Source organism: Acanthochromis polyacanthus, chromosome 13 (assembly GCF_021347895.1).
Source record: "Acanthochromis polyacanthus isolate Apoly-LR-REF ecotype Palm Island chromosome 13, KAUST_Apoly_ChrSc, whole genome shotgun sequence".
Lineage (NCBI taxonomy): Eukaryota > Metazoa > Chordata > Actinopteri > Pomacentridae > Acanthochromis > Acanthochromis polyacanthus.
Window position 1 is genome coordinate 6,706,499 of NC_067125.1, and position 15,462 is coordinate 6,721,960.

The following is a 15,462-nucleotide window of genomic DNA, read 5'->3' on the forward strand; positions in this document are numbered from 1 at the left end:
TAGATACAACTTGCTCTAGATCATCCACCTCTTGTGGTTTCATAGTACAGATTCTCAAACCTACTTGGTCAGGTTCCAGTACCTCATTCGGATCAGGAAGTGAAACACCAGTGTCTGAAGTTTGTATGGACACTGATGTTTGTACCCTGTCTGGTCTCACATCTGCCCACACACTAGCTCCTGCCAGGTCATTTCCCAAAATAATATCTACTCCCTCCACTGTCAGTGCCGGACGAACAGCAACCTTCACATCCAACCAATTTTACCTTTACCATGCTGTTGCAACTTTGGGGATAAATAATCTGCTGTCTGGGATTGGCCCCTCTGGTGCCACTCACCAAAAATGCACTTGTGTGTTAACACATATTCATCAACCAGCACAGCAGCCTTATGTGGACAAGTCTTCCGCCAGCCCCGGAAACATTGACGATAATCTTCAGGAACTAACTCATATGCCTTCAGGACAGCTGCTTTAACAGTCTTGTAATTTTTACAGTCTTTAAAGGAGAGAGTGGAATAAACCTCTTGTACCTTACCTGTAAAGACACATTGCAACATTAAAGTTCGCTGCTATTATGTTTCACCCCCTCCCCCCAGGTCTCAGACAAATTAAATAAACTAAGGTTATTCATGGGTGAAACGAACAAAAACTGCACAAACAAACAGAAAATGGGGTCTGTGGTCTAAAAGGTTTTCTCAAAGGGGATAGGGTAGGGTTAAATACCACTATCCCCCACTAAATCTACCAAATGTGGTAGAAAAAACAAAAACTGAAACCCCTCAAAAGAAAAAACATTCTCTAAAACAAAAAGAAAGAAGCGCTGGGTTCTGGGCATTAATGACACAAAGACATTTAGGTTTCTGTAGTGATGTTACGCTCGAGCCAGTTTGCTCGACACAGTGCCGAGCTTTTGAAGCGAAAGTGTTCCGAGACGGTGTTTCGATCCCTGCTTCAGCACGCCCACGATCACGTGACTATCGAGAACGAGGCCTCGTTACGTCACATCACGTGTCGCGGTGCTTCGCGCAAACTTTGAAGGGGTGGGACATTTCAATCTGTCCAGGTCTTAAAAGGCATAGGGGTCTGATTCACTCCTCAAATTGCGGGTTTTTGAGAGGAGATCCCGCTAGTGCATTTGCCATTTGTCATTTTGAGAGAAGTTAGGGAGAGTATACATTTAGTTAGAATTTAGTTTAGATATATCTAGTTGCATTTCATACATTAAATAACACACAGATACATACGCATAGATTCACTCATACACAACACACATTCATTCATAGAAACACATTACACATATATGCACTCAAACATACACATATAACGTTTTAAAACATTTATTGCAAGTACAAAGCAGTGTGAGACAAGCAGTCCTGAGGCTTTTTCAGTTTTTTCCACTTAGATGCAGTTCTGACACAGGACCAGCAGATGTGACTCTTCTGGTTGTGTCAAATGCTTCGAAGCAGTGTGTCATTCTTGAAGCAGATGTGTCAAAGCGGTTCATTGCTTCATGAAGCTTCGATTTCACCATCACTAGGTTTCTGGAAAGAAGGCTGACTGATGGTGTCAAACCTTCCAGGTCGCCTACCCACAACCAACTGAGCAGCTGGGAGATCCCTCCTTATATCCCCGCCCAGCTGACTGGCAACAACACACAGCCGAGCTCAATCACACAGGTGCAGCAGATTGAGCCTGATCTCAGAGTCAGGCTGTGAACTTTCTAAGGCAGAATGTAATTGTAGCAACAGACAGCATCTCAGCTTCAAAGCATTCAGTCAGGAAAATCATGCAGGAAAAACGATTGATCAGTTTCTGCCAGTTGAATAATCACATGCAGGGAACTGGTAGGACAAAAATACATGCTTATAGTGCACTGGTAAGGTCCATGTAGTGGCTGTTTTTGATCATTTCATATATTCTTAATGAGCAGGTGGATTTTCCAATTCGTTATGGAATTGTAGGCGTTCCAGTTTGTTATTTTTAAAAGAACTTTAAGGATTTTTTTTCTTTCCATATTGGTTCTGAAAGATGAGACTCATTGACTCAAAAGCATTCCATGACAACATGGAGTTAATGCCACATGACCAAAAGCTCCGCATCAGGACAGGTACTGAACTGATGTTCCAGACAACACTTTGAACCTCTGCATTGGTATATTTTTATATAATCATTGTCATTTTTACTAATCATTGTATTCAAGGATCAACAAGTACAGGCGATGTCAGCGTTTGATGGTGGATTACAATGATATTGCAACAAGTGGAAAAATCTTTTTTCGAAAGTCTTTTAAAACCGGTCAGGTAAAGCTGTCAATACTTTTTTTGTCAAGAAATGCTACAAAACAAGACAACCAGCTGTACTTTCCAAATAACCTCCCATGTCTTTTCTTTTTTCGTATTAAATAAGTTATTTTTTAACAAATCTTATTGTTAGCTATTTAAACTGAAGGAACAATGCTCCACGAACAAGCAGGAAGTGAAGACAGCAGCAGTAAAGGCCTTACAGATCATCACCAGCGACCAAACCCAGTGTCTGGTGATGTCTGTGGGTTCAAGACTTCAGACTGTCACTGACTGCAAAGGATTTGCAAGCAAATATTAAAAGTGACAATTTTAATTATGATTATGCTAGTTTGTCCAATTACTTTTGGTCCCATAAAAAGATGGCGGGCACATAATGTATTTCTTACACCGTTCACCTGATTTGGATGTAAATACCCTCAAATTAAAGCTGAGTCTGCACTTAAAGTACATTCTTAATGTTTCATTTGAAATCCATTGTGGTGGTGTACAGAATCAAACATTGTGTCAATGTCCAAATATTCACGGACCTGACTGTGGAAGATTTAACAGTTAAAGAGCATGCTACTATTGACTATGACTGTTTGCTAATATGTTACTCTGTTAACTGACTAATCTAAAAAAGTAAGACATTCTTCTTTTGTAAGCATATTGAAAATCTACAGCACAAGTTTAGTTGCATAACTTTGTATCCGGCTGGTGGATAAAATACACAAGCAAGCAAAGAACTGCAAAATTGTAAAACTGTACTGGCAGATGAAATGGTGGAGAAACAGAGACCAGTGTTTAGGAGAGCATTCATATAAGTTTATTGTTCATTTTGCTTGAAGTTCATGTTGAACACCAACAGCAGTTACACAACTGTGTGGGGTTTTTGACAGAATACTAACAGCCAATTATGTTACACTGTTTGTACATGTTAATGAGATATCCAATGTACTGAAATTGAATCTTTAATGAAATGCTGGTTTTAACATCGTACTGGATACAGTGATGACTTCAGGACTGATCCCACGTCTCTCCTCAAGCTGCAGAGAAAAGAATAGAAAGTAACAATAAATAACTCACTCAAGAATGACCTTAGTCCTTGGCTTGAACTCAATTTTAAAAATTAAAATAGATTTTTAAAATGCAGTGCATGCATATAAAGACCTCTACACACCGTGCAATTTTATCAATGTTATAAGTTCACAGCTTGCTACACTGTACGACATGAATCTAACAATCTTTGGGTATGACGTGAAGTTTGCTCTGTGCAGATTGCATGATGAAAATGCAGCTGAATCACAGCCTACCATGTATGTGAGTCGACATGAATGCGCAAGAATAAAACGTCACAAGCATGCACCGTCCATCCATGAAAAATAAACAACTGAAGCATAAACGGAGCTCCTACAATCACATGGAAATCATCAACGGAGCCCTCAAGCTCGTGACACTTATGTGTTTGTGTGTGTTTGCTAGCAGCTAGTGTTAGGTTATTAACCTGGGAGCTGCAATTCCGCTGCTACATTCTTCTATGCTTCGTCTTTTTTTGTCCGGCTGTAGTACGAGCTGGAGGACACGTCAAAAAGGCTTCTGCTGCCACAACTCTGCTAAGCTGTCTTGTTTGTTTAAATCCCAAATATTTGTTTTGATGTGTCTAGCCACTGTCGCTGCAAATCACCTATTTGGGTTTAGTGTCACAGTTCTCTCATGATTGTTATCTTTCGTCTGGGATGGCTGAAAATCACACAGTGTGTACAGACCTTTAGACAGATCTCTCAGTGTTAACTGAAGACATGATTTGAACATTGAAGGAAAAAATTACGCACTTTTCCAAATTTTCAAAGAAATGTGATGTGATTTCAGTTTGTTACCTTTCTGATGATAGGCATATTCTGTCTCAGCATGGTCACCTGAGGAAAAGAAAAAGTATTAGTAAAAGATTGCCTATGTGTTCAAAACATTTCAATGTGGTTTAGGAATGCCGGTTTTACTTGGCTCGTAGTAGTCATAGATCTTGACCACAGCAGGCTTCAGGTTCTGCACTGGGATGTCCTCTCTGAGCTCCAAGGTGTAGGAGACGGGTATGCTCTGTGCTAACTGAAGAGGACAGAAAAAACAGACAACACAATCAGCACCAAGTTCAAAGAGCATCATGTAGATTTCTCCACTGTGGATTTCTCCCACCTCTCTAATGTACACCTGAACGCCACCATTCTTTTGTTCAACACGGTCCACCAGCACGGCATCTTTGAGCTGTGAGGAGATGATATTCTTATTCTCATCATCACTGTCAGAATAAATGCCACATTCTCACCACAATTTTATTTAGGTGAAAGTCACTGTGAGAGCTCACCTTTTTCAAAGACTCTGAGTCTGGGACAAATCCAGAGAGTACTTGGATTTCCAGGATCACCATGTTTGTACTGTTCTCCTTTCCGTTGTATCTGTAATGGAACCACAAGAATGTGATGCTACTATGCTTTTAAATCCACCTGCTGATGCTCACTGGCTGTGATGAAGAACGACAGGAAAAGACCTGCTCAACAGAGAATTAAGACATTGGCCAATCAGACGCCACTGTGCTCTGCTGCTCTGCAGAGGAGAACTCTCTTTCCATGTTTGTGGAAGTTTCAGAAGAGAATGTTTGCTGGGATTGTTCAGACATATATTTGGTACTGGGTGTCATTTTTCTCTGCGTGCGTGCATTCTACCGGAAGGTTGAATATGCTCTTTGTCTACATTTATAATGATAGTTGCATGCTTATGCAGTGTTGTGTACTTATTGTTGGCTTCTTTCTATTTTTTTCTTGTTTACAGAACCACACATAGAGACACATCTGTGTAACCTCTGTTACAAATTAATAAAAGAGAAAAAAGGAACACCTTGTATTTCATTCGGACCGATGCCCCCCTGGCGGCCACAACCCTATTGACCGGTGAAAATTTATACAGTCTTTGAATCGGCAAAACACTGGAAGATTCTAAATTCCTCCATCTCATCTGTATCCTGCCTCTTGACTACTTACTGGACCTTGAGCTTCAGAATGAACTTGGGTCTGACCCCAGTGGAGTTGACCTCTGTTGTAGTCTCCACACTGAAATCACTGGACTGAGCAGGAGGTGGGATGTTGTAGAGATGAGAAATCTGGGAGGCAGGAAACCAAGAAAAGTTTGAGATTTGTGAGCAGTGAACAAAAGCATTAAGCAGAGAAGCAGAGGTGAAGATTTCAGTGGGGATTCTTCAGCTTCAATATTTAGAAAATGCACCTTTGTCCGCTGCTAGCAGAAAGAAGAAAAACAGTCAGAGCTTTTCTTTTGAACAAAAACAAAACAAAATAAAACATAGTAACAGTTATTTATACACGAAAACGATGTTCTGGGTAAAAACAAAAAAACAGGGTCAAACAAAACAACAAGAAAATAGTTCTTGTGTATATTAATATTGTTGAGTTATGACAACTTCTGATGAAACTATGTTCAACCAACAAATTAATTAGGTTTGTTGAGGGAATTGCCTCTTCTATACAATCGGAGGCAGTTAAGTACAGGGTGTCCCAAAACATTTGACATAATCTCATCACCGAATAATTTGTTTCAAATTTGTTTGCCCCTTTTGCTCCAAAAAGTGTATGGATTGGTTTGGCTACATGAGTCTACTGTTCACTGACCTGCACTGAAACACATGCGGTGCCCTCCACCTCCAGGCTGAACTTTCCAGTCACGTCCTGCAGGATTCTCTCCTGGTAGAGCAGTCTGTTGTCCTGATTCACGTTAAACGTCAGCTGTTCACTGGGAGACTGGACTTTCACTGTGCTTGAACCCTGAGGACTGAACACCAGAGTGGCGTAGAGAGCCAGAGCCTGAAGAGCCACCACTGTGTCCTACAACACAGAGACACAAATCAGCAGCTGCTATTAACACTGTAAGTTGAAACAAATAGAAACTCTGTAGATGTGTCAGAATCCCTGCCCCAGCCCCTGATCTGCTGACAGTCTCTGCTTCTCCTTTCCCTCCTCCTGGTCTTGGTGAGCTGCTGCTGAATCAACAGTAAATGTGAACACCCGAGCAGAGGCCGGCTCACTTGCCACAAATGACCACACACACACACACAATAAAACCCTGGCTCCAACTCACTCTTCCAGATTGTCAACTTTTGCACATGTCCTGTCTGGTTCCCTGTCTTCCCCTCTACTTTCACCTTGGCCAGCCACTGCCTGTTTCTACTACCATGCAGACCAAAACCTCCAGACTCTCAACTAACCTTCAGGTTTTCCTGCCAGTCCATTCCAGGCCCAATCTGCCAGCTAAGTGTGCCGTGTGTTTTGTCAGTTTTTATTCCTTGTAGCTCTCCTGTGAGTTTAGTGTTTTTGGTTTTCTGTGTTCACGTCTCTCTGGTCAATTTGGCCTTTAGTTTAGTTTGCTTGTTTTCTCATTTGTCCTAGATCATTGCCCTGGTTTGTTTAGCCTACCTTGTTGGATTGGTTTATAGTATTTCCTCCAGTTATTGCACATATTGTTAATAAACACCGTGTCACCAAGCTTCTGGTCCATATCAGTGTCTGTGTTTGGGTCCACTCCAAGCAAACTCTGACAATAAGAGCAAGTCTCATATTGTGAGACATGTAAAAAGTATTTATTCCATCAAAGTACTGCAGCACAGATCACATATCAGTTTTGGGAATGCAGACAAAATTTTCATGTCGTCAGATTCAAATATCTCTAGTCTGCTCAAGTCATTGTTATTGGTTTAACACATTTAAAACAGCTGTTGTACTAAAGTGTTTTCCAGTGTAGGATCAACTGGAACCCAGTGGAGCAAATATTTTCCCTACACCAGTAAAAAACACAAATAAATATGTGATAGATGTTACTAATTAACCAAACTAGTTCAAATATTGGAAGTGTTAATGTCCTCTGATTTGTTTGTACAGATGGTCTGGAACACTTCTGTTGTCCTGGATGCATCAAGTAGAAAAGATATGAGGTAACTCCGCTGTTCTGTCAAACCAATACAATTTCTGATTAATGGAAAGGTGAGAGTATTCATTTGCAGGCTGAGACAAATCTACCATTTCATAACGTAAAATGTGTAAAAGATCACTAATCAGCTGAGAGCTACATTAAACAAGGAAGTTTCTCAAGAAAAGTTGGCATTTTGGAGATAGTTGGTTTTCAGAAGACGGACCAGCAAAGCTTCTGTTCTGGGTCTCAGCTGGCCTCTGACAGGTGAATAAACATGGTTTTCATCATGTTTGTCTCACACTCTGTCCACATCAAAGTCCTGCTTTTAGCCATTCAAGCTGTGCAGTACCTGTGTGGAGGAGAAGCCTCCGTAATAGTTCTGCTGCCTCGTCAACCACCTCACGATGCCCGAGGCGTAGCCCAGATCTTCATTAGTCGGGGAGGCGCTGAGTTTGGCCATCAGCACATAGGAGCTGATCTCCACAGACAGAGAGGCTGATGTTTCTGCTGATCTCTGAGACCAGTGCAGGAAACCCCCTAAAAACAACCATCCACAAACACACACAGAGTAAGTTCCAGTCACAGGAACAAAGCCTGAAAGATTTCCTGCATGAGGATATTTTACCTTCTTTGATTGACACCTTGTCAAGGTGATCCAGAAGGAGACCACGGGTCTCCATGTCTCCTGCCAGGGTGAAGACGTACGCCATCAGAGCTGTGGTGTAGGTGTTGCTCAAATTACCGATGGACTCCTTGAGACATGACAGGCTCTTCTTCACCACAGGATTCTTTAACAGATTAAAAGGAAACTTAATTCAACCTTTGAGGGCAGAGATGTAGTAAATTAAAGTGTTGACTTTGTGCTTGATTATGGTAATTAAATCTCATATTCCAGGAAACTTGAGCCAAAGAGTAAAGAGTCAAATGTAAATCCAAATGTGTGAAAAAAGCAAACACTACTCAATCAACAGTGTCTTTAATATTTCCTGACTGTAAATATGAATATTTTAGGAAACAGGAAGAAGCCATAGATTGAAAGGATTCAATAAAAAAAAGGAAAAAATAACTGATGATTTGTCTAAATCTTCTAAAGTTGTTTCCAAGCAATATAAAGAAACTATTTGAGTCTACTCACCTTTGCAGACACATTCATTTCCAAGAAGGCAGCAGTGACATATGCACTGAGAGTCACCTCATCAGACACACCGCCCTGTACAGAGAACATCGTGCTGACTTTGTCATCAGTGTATTTGCTGATTTCAAAGACTTAATCCCAAAAGTCATGTTGAACACTGCTTCTATGCATATTGCAAACAGTAGTTTGTTTCACAGATGATAGAGACTTGCAATAACTTTGTGAGTCCTGCAGAGCTGTTGCATGCTCAGTCAGAAGTTGTGTTGACAGAGGTGAAACCTGCAAAATCGAACTTTACTGCTTCAGTAGAAGGCAACTGGATGAATGTTGGGTCTCAGGTCATTACAAGCCTGGACTCATGTGAGGTAGGAGTGACAAGAAATATCTGGGACTCCTCACCACTGAATCAGATCCAAGCTGCAACCTCTGGGGCTGAAAAATGAAATGTACCAAAATCTGCATTTTTAAATGTCTACTTGGGGAGGTTTACTCCACTTTGATAGCAGTATAAACATTTTACAGCCGGGTTCTGAAAGTGTTTTGGTCTCGTTCACTTATGCTCCCCATTCTTCACATCAGTACAGAGGATTATTGTCCATAACTCACCCATTTATTTTTGTAATAATTGTCAAAATATATAAAGCAAAGGGGTGCAGTCATTGGACAGTCCATAATCCACAGACATTTGTATGGAACACACCAGGTCCACTCACACTCCACATAGTTGCTCATGTTTGAATTAGCCAGGAGTTATGAGGTGTCAGCCACGGCCAAGACGGCAACATCTGCAATCACCACACTGAGCTTAAAAACAGCTGCTCAGAAAGGTAGTGTCTGCAGATACGGACCGGTACCCGTAGCCTGTGGGCTACGGATACGGCACTTTCCATTTGCCAGACAGATACAGACCCGTACGCGAGTCTCGCGAGTCAATAAGCTGCTAACCACTGCAAACTGTTGAAAGGTAAGCAAAGGTTAAGGTTAGGGTTAGTGTTCGGGTCAGGTATAGGGTCCGTACCTGTAGTACCGATGCCACGGGTCCGTATTCCAGCGTCTACCGGGAGTCACATGACCAGATCTCGCGCATCTGATTGGCAAATGGAAAGTACGGGTCCGTACCTCTAGCAACTACCGCTCAGAAAACCTACGGATGACTTCACAGATGGTCTGTCCCTCTGTAAATACATTGGTTAGAACCGAGGAACCGTCTTGGATGGGAGGTAAAATGTCTTCAAGAACCTAAATGAAGTCCAGTTGCCTTCTACTGAAGCACTTAGGATCACCATGATGACCTGGACGACTGAACATCTATCTACACAGCAGTGGCGGCTGGTGAAAAAAATCTTGTTGGGGCTGGTGTGCCAACAGATTTCCCTGCCTAATCTAGCATAAGCATTCAAATGAACAGTCGGAAAATGACTACAGGTCCACAATAATAATTTAATTTCAGTTTCCAGTTTCACAGAAGAAGTAACAATTTACATACATATTAGACGTTATGCTATCAATGTGGGCTGAGTTATTTTTGAAGAGAGAATGAAAGAGAACATTTCCTATAAAAATGTAACATACAAAGAATTGAGAACCAACCAACCAACCCACAACTATATTTTTATTACATACTGCCCATTGAATTAAAATAAACTTAAAAGACACTCTGTCTCTGCTCCTGTGTGTCTCTGTTCCTCTGTGAGTCTCTGTTCCTGTGTGTCTATTTTTCTGTGTGCATGTGTTTGTCTCTCTCTAGGTTTTATTAATACAAGAATCTTCTCCCTCCTCTTTTCCTCCCGATGTAGGACGGAGTCTGGGAGTCGCACTACGAAAAAAAACTATCGCTGGCTCCTCAAGTAGCTCTAGCGATCATAAACGTTCACGCTTTTTACGTAGCAGTTGGGGCGACGTTTCCAGTGCCCCATCGGCGTTAAAATTGGCGACGCCGATAGGCCAATTATCAGTAATTTTCCCCTAGCAACCATAACCTGATTGGCTATTTAGCTGCAGGTCAGGGGCACTTTGCCGAGCGCCCCGTGGGAGAATGACATACGGTAGTTCGGCGGAAATTCGGTTGTCGGTTGGTGTTAATGTTGTTTAAATGATTTAAAATACATGTAGGCACACACATACTATTAAGTAAAACTGAAGCTGATTAAAAAAAAAATTTAAAAAAGAATTTAAAAAAAAGAATCCCCTCCACAGCTGGTGGGACGGCGCCCCAGCGCCCCCTATGGGCCAGCCGACACTGCTACACAGACACCTTGAGAGGGAATCAGCTCATGCTGAAAATCACTGCCTGCATGTTGTAATTGTGATCCAGGCTGGTGTTATTTGCTATAGATCCACGAATGAAATCGGAGCTGATTCAGGTTCCTCTACTGCAAGATGTTACTCTGTGAAAATCTCCATTTCTGTTCTGTGCAAACTCGACAGGGACCATCATCTTACCTTCATTCTGTTGTGGAAGAGTTTTCCCGACTGTTCAACACAACCATTTTCTCGTTGCTTCAATTCCAGCCACTTCCTGGACTGTTCAATCTTTGTGTCATCGATGTAGATGAATGATTTAGCTTTGGAAAAAGATCTCAACACAAAAGCAGTCAACCTAAGGAAAAACATAAAGTTACAAAGACACGTGCAGACGTACATGATGCTGACAAAAGTATTGGGACACCCCTCCAAAAAATTGAATTCAGGTGTTCCAATAACTTCCATGGCCACAAATGCATAAAAGTAATCACCTACACATGCAGACTGCTTCTACAAACATTTGTGAAAGAATGAATCACTCTCAGGAGCTCAGTGAATTTAAGTGTGGTATTGTGATAGGTTGCCATGTGTGCAATAAGTCCATTTGTGAAATTTTTTCAATACTAAATATTCAACTGTCAACTGTCGAATAAATGTGGAACAACAGCAGCTCAGCCACGAAATGGTAGGTCACATAAAATCACAGAGCAGGATCAGCAGATGCTGAGGCACACAGTGCATAGAAATTGCCAACTTTCTGCAGAGTCAGTAGCTACAGACCTCCGGACTTTGTGTGGACTTCAGATTATCTGAAGAACAGTGGGTAGAGAGCTTCATGGAATGGGGCGAGTAGCTGCATCCAAGTCTTACATCACACAGTGACTTATAAACCATTGGATGTAATGGTGGAAAGCAGCTGCCACTGGACTCTAGAGCAGTGGAGACATATTCTCTGGAGTGACAAATCAGGCTTCTCTGTCTGGAAATCCAATGGACAAGTCTGGGTTTGGCGGTTGCCAAGAGAATGGTACTTGTCGGACTGCATTGTGCCAAGTGTGATGGAGGGTGGAATTATGGTGTGGGGTTGTTCTCAGGGGGCTCAAGTCCAGTGAAAGGAACTCTTAATGCTTCAGCATACCAAGACATTTTGGACAATTTCCAACTTTGTGTTAACAGTTTGGGGATGACCCCTTCCTCTTCCAACATGACTATGCACCAGTGCACAAAGCAAAGTCAATAAAGACATGGATGGCAGAGTCTGGTGTGGAGGAACTTGACTGGCCTGCAAAGATGTCCTGACCTCAAACTGATAAACACCTTTGGGATGAATTAGAGTGGAGACCTAGAGCCAGGCCTTCTCATCCAACATCATTGCCTGACCTCACAAATGAGCTCTTGGAAGAATGGTCAAAATTCCCATAAACACACTCTTAAACCTTGTGGACATCCTTCCCATAAGTGTTGAGGCTGTTATAGCTGCAAAGGGTAGGCCAACTCAGTACTAAACCCTGTGGATTTCGAATGGGATATCATTGAAGTTTATGCACGTAAAGTTGGATATTCCAATACCTTTGGCAATACAGTGTATGTCCCTTGAGAATTGAACATGAAGCATACCTAAAGTTTTAAGTTAAGCTATTTCATGCATTGCACAAATACATTCACTCAAGTAATGCACTGTAGAGCTGTCACGACTGTTCAGCATAACTGGAGACATCTACGCTGACATTAGTATTTTTCAGTGGTGCATGACTTAGTACTATTTGCTGTAGCAAATGTAGGATGTAAAAAGACAAACAACAACAAGAAGCGTCTTTGTAGCGGCTCAAAGCTTTTCTTCGTTATTTTGATCAAAGGTCTACAGTGTAATCAGGCTGTTCCAAGTGAATTTCTGCACTCGTACAATATACCAGAAGACATAGCAAGGTCACCAGGCTCTCCATGGATTGCTATCAACCCCAGCAGGTGGTGAAGACACAAAGCAGAAGCGAGGATACCAGTCCGGTCTACTTGCAAGGCAAAGGAAACAACCATACAAAGTCCCACTACCAAGCATCTTTCTGACGAATGGTGGATCGATCACCAGCAAAATGGACGAACTAAAACTACAAATCTCCACAGACAAACTCACACAGGACTGTTGCATTCTGGTTGTAATGGAGACTTGGCTTCACTCACTCATCCCTGATGTTGCCATGGAACTAGCAGGAAGAACAGTGTTTCATTGGCACCGAGATAAAGACTCCAGTAAAAGCAAAATACTGGGATTATGCATTTACATTCACAACAACTGGTGCACTGATGCTAAAATCATAGACAGCCACTGTTTTCTCATGTTTTTGGAGTATTTCACAGTTTACCTTTCACAATAATTTACTATTAGTATAGTCACAGCTGCTTACATTTCACTGGTTTGCTACTACAAGCATACTTGCACAGTGCCAAAACCTCTCAACAGAACACATATCCAGTGGCAGTTCAGATAGCTGACACATCAGATGTTCCACTAGAGGGGAAAAACACTGCATAAAGCCTTCCAGGGCTTCCAGACCAAACTGGGGCCAGCTAGCTCAATCAGAGGGCTCAGGCTTGAGCTAACCCGTCAATATATTCATTATGGTCTGCCCAGCAAGCAGCGGGGAATTCAACCAGTAAAGTCATTGTTGGACTCAGACAAAGCCGGGTCCCTCAACTCGGAGAGGAGAGGAGAGGGTTGTGTGGTGTGGCTATGGTACCCAGCACCTTTTCCAGAAACATAACCTCTACAGCAGTGGTCGGCAACTGGCGGCCCGCGGGCCAAAACTGGCCCGTCAGGAATAATACCTGGCCCGCCAGACGATTTTGAAAATTTGATTTGGCATGGAGCCAAGCCAGTCCGTCACCGCAACACCAAACTCGCGTGGTCGGCTGCTGCCAGGCATTTCCGCGTTTGCACTACTGGTCGGACACGGTTGTGCCAGCCAGATTTCAACAGTGTGTGCAAAACGTGTGTGTCTCGGGAGTCATTTTTAATACATCTGTGATCAGAATTGAGACGTGTGTCCCAAGCAGCGGCAATCAGCTGTAGCCGCTTGCGGTATCGCCAGCCACACCCCCACATTGCTGGCGTGCAGCAATGATCACACGTTAACGTGCGCATGAATGGGAGGCCATTATAAGTCAATGGGGAAATTAGATTACACGTCAGGCGCGGTTTGCTGCACAGGCGTCAAAGCACGCGTGTGTGACACGTGCAGCTGATAGCTGCGCACGCTTTTAGAATCGATTCTGACGCCATAGCGTGCGTGCGTGTGTGCATGCGTGCGTGCGTGCGTTTGTGTGTAATGTATGTGGATGACTGATCAGCAGTTTTCTCACCAAGTGTTTCCTGTTCCTGCACCAAATGTACTGTATGCACCATCCTGATGTTTGTAGTTTAGCTGTCTCTGGTAGCCTGTGTGAAAAGAGAAACACTCTAATTAGGACATTACTGACATGCATTGTCCAAACAACAGAATTTTTGATAAGTGTAGGATTTGAGCTGATTTGTTTATGTTGTCTGGGGATGTACAGAAAAACTGGTGGCAATTTGGGGCCATTGGCTGACAAAAGAAAAGCAAAAAGATATGAGTGGAAAGCGAGGAGGAATGACATTCAACAAACACAAATGAGAAATGCAGTGATTGGAACCATCTGTAGCCATTAACTGGAATCATGAGCACTGTTATAGGACTGTCACATGGTAGATTTGACTGTCCGACTCACCACTGGTCAGGAAGTTGGAAGCCTTCTCTCTGATGGCTGGAGTCAGCTGCTTTGTGTTTTCTAGGTACTGAAGGATGTAGATGTTAGGGGCCAGGAGCGCCATGTTCTGTTCTCCACATCCATAAGGCATTCTCAGAAGACCATCTATGTTCTGCAGGGCCCGGCCGAGGATGTCACCTGTACAAAAATGCCAAATCACTCAGACAAAGCAGATAAAACTAACCCAGTCTGTGATTTGAAATGGATTAGAGAAATGCATTTTTCAGGGAAATTCTCCAGCATACAGGTGGTCTAACACAGGTCAACATATTCAGAAAAAACAGTTGGTCGAGCACAAAAATGCGCAGAATTACTTGTAATTTTCTCTATACGCCATGATGATTGTAATAATCGTAATTTGTTTTAATAATTATTCAGTGTACATCAGATTTCAGTACGGGAGGAGAATATGAAGTTTACTGTTCATATTGTGACTAGACTTTCCAATGACACTGTGTTTTTATACAGGGTGTCCCAAAAAAAAATGTATACACGCTTCAAATAATTGTAAACTAGTTTTTTATTATTCGTTTAATTTTCAACATGTAAAAGAATTTACAAACATCATTCTATTGTTTTGTCACCGCCTGTTTTCAAACTGATGTCCGTTCTGGTCCAGACACTGCTGACAACATGAAGTGATGGAATAGCACACATCATGAAGCAATTCCCTTGGGATTTGCGTGCATTCACGTTCAATGGTTGCTCTCAATTCAGTGACTGAATGTCTGTTGCTTTTTTTTGTTTGTTTTTCTGGGGATTTTTTTGCGGTCACAGTTCGAGGACAAAAAAGGGAGATTTGTACAGAAAGACATGATCACCACCTGATCTCACCTGCTTCCAGCTTCTTCATCATCCCACAGATCCTTTGCCTATTGTTTATTTCAAGATGACTTTTTTGACATGGTTGCTCTCAATTCAGTGACTGAATTGAGAGCAACCATTAAACGTGAATGCACGCAAATCCCAAGGGAATTGTGTATGATGTGTGCTATTCCATCGCTTCGTGCTGTCAGCAGTGTCTGGACCAGAACGGACATCAGTTTGAG

General features: G+C 42.2%; 1 protein-coding gene across 1 annotated transcript in view; it reads right to left on the reverse strand.

The window, feature by feature from the left end:
• Positions 1-3,241: 3,241 nt before the first annotated feature.
• The window catches only part of LOC110965900 (pregnancy zone protein-like), a 72,670-nt gene continuing 60,449 nt past the window's right edge, over positions 3,242-15,462 (reverse strand). The window contains 13 exon segments of the mRNA XM_051957539.1: positions 3,242-4,023; positions 4,161-4,199; positions 4,281-4,386; positions 4,474-4,542; positions 4,643-4,733; positions 5,316-5,434; positions 5,958-6,170; positions 7,601-7,788; positions 7,877-8,039; positions 8,387-8,461; positions 10,829-10,985; positions 13,988-14,063; positions 14,375-14,551. Coding sequence (XP_051813499.1) covers positions 4,004-4,023; positions 4,161-4,199; positions 4,281-4,386; positions 4,474-4,542; positions 4,643-4,733; positions 5,316-5,434; positions 5,958-6,170; positions 7,601-7,788; positions 7,877-8,039; positions 8,387-8,461; positions 10,829-10,985; positions 13,988-14,063; positions 14,375-14,551 — 1,493 coding nt within the window. The 3' untranslated portion in view covers positions 3,242-4,003.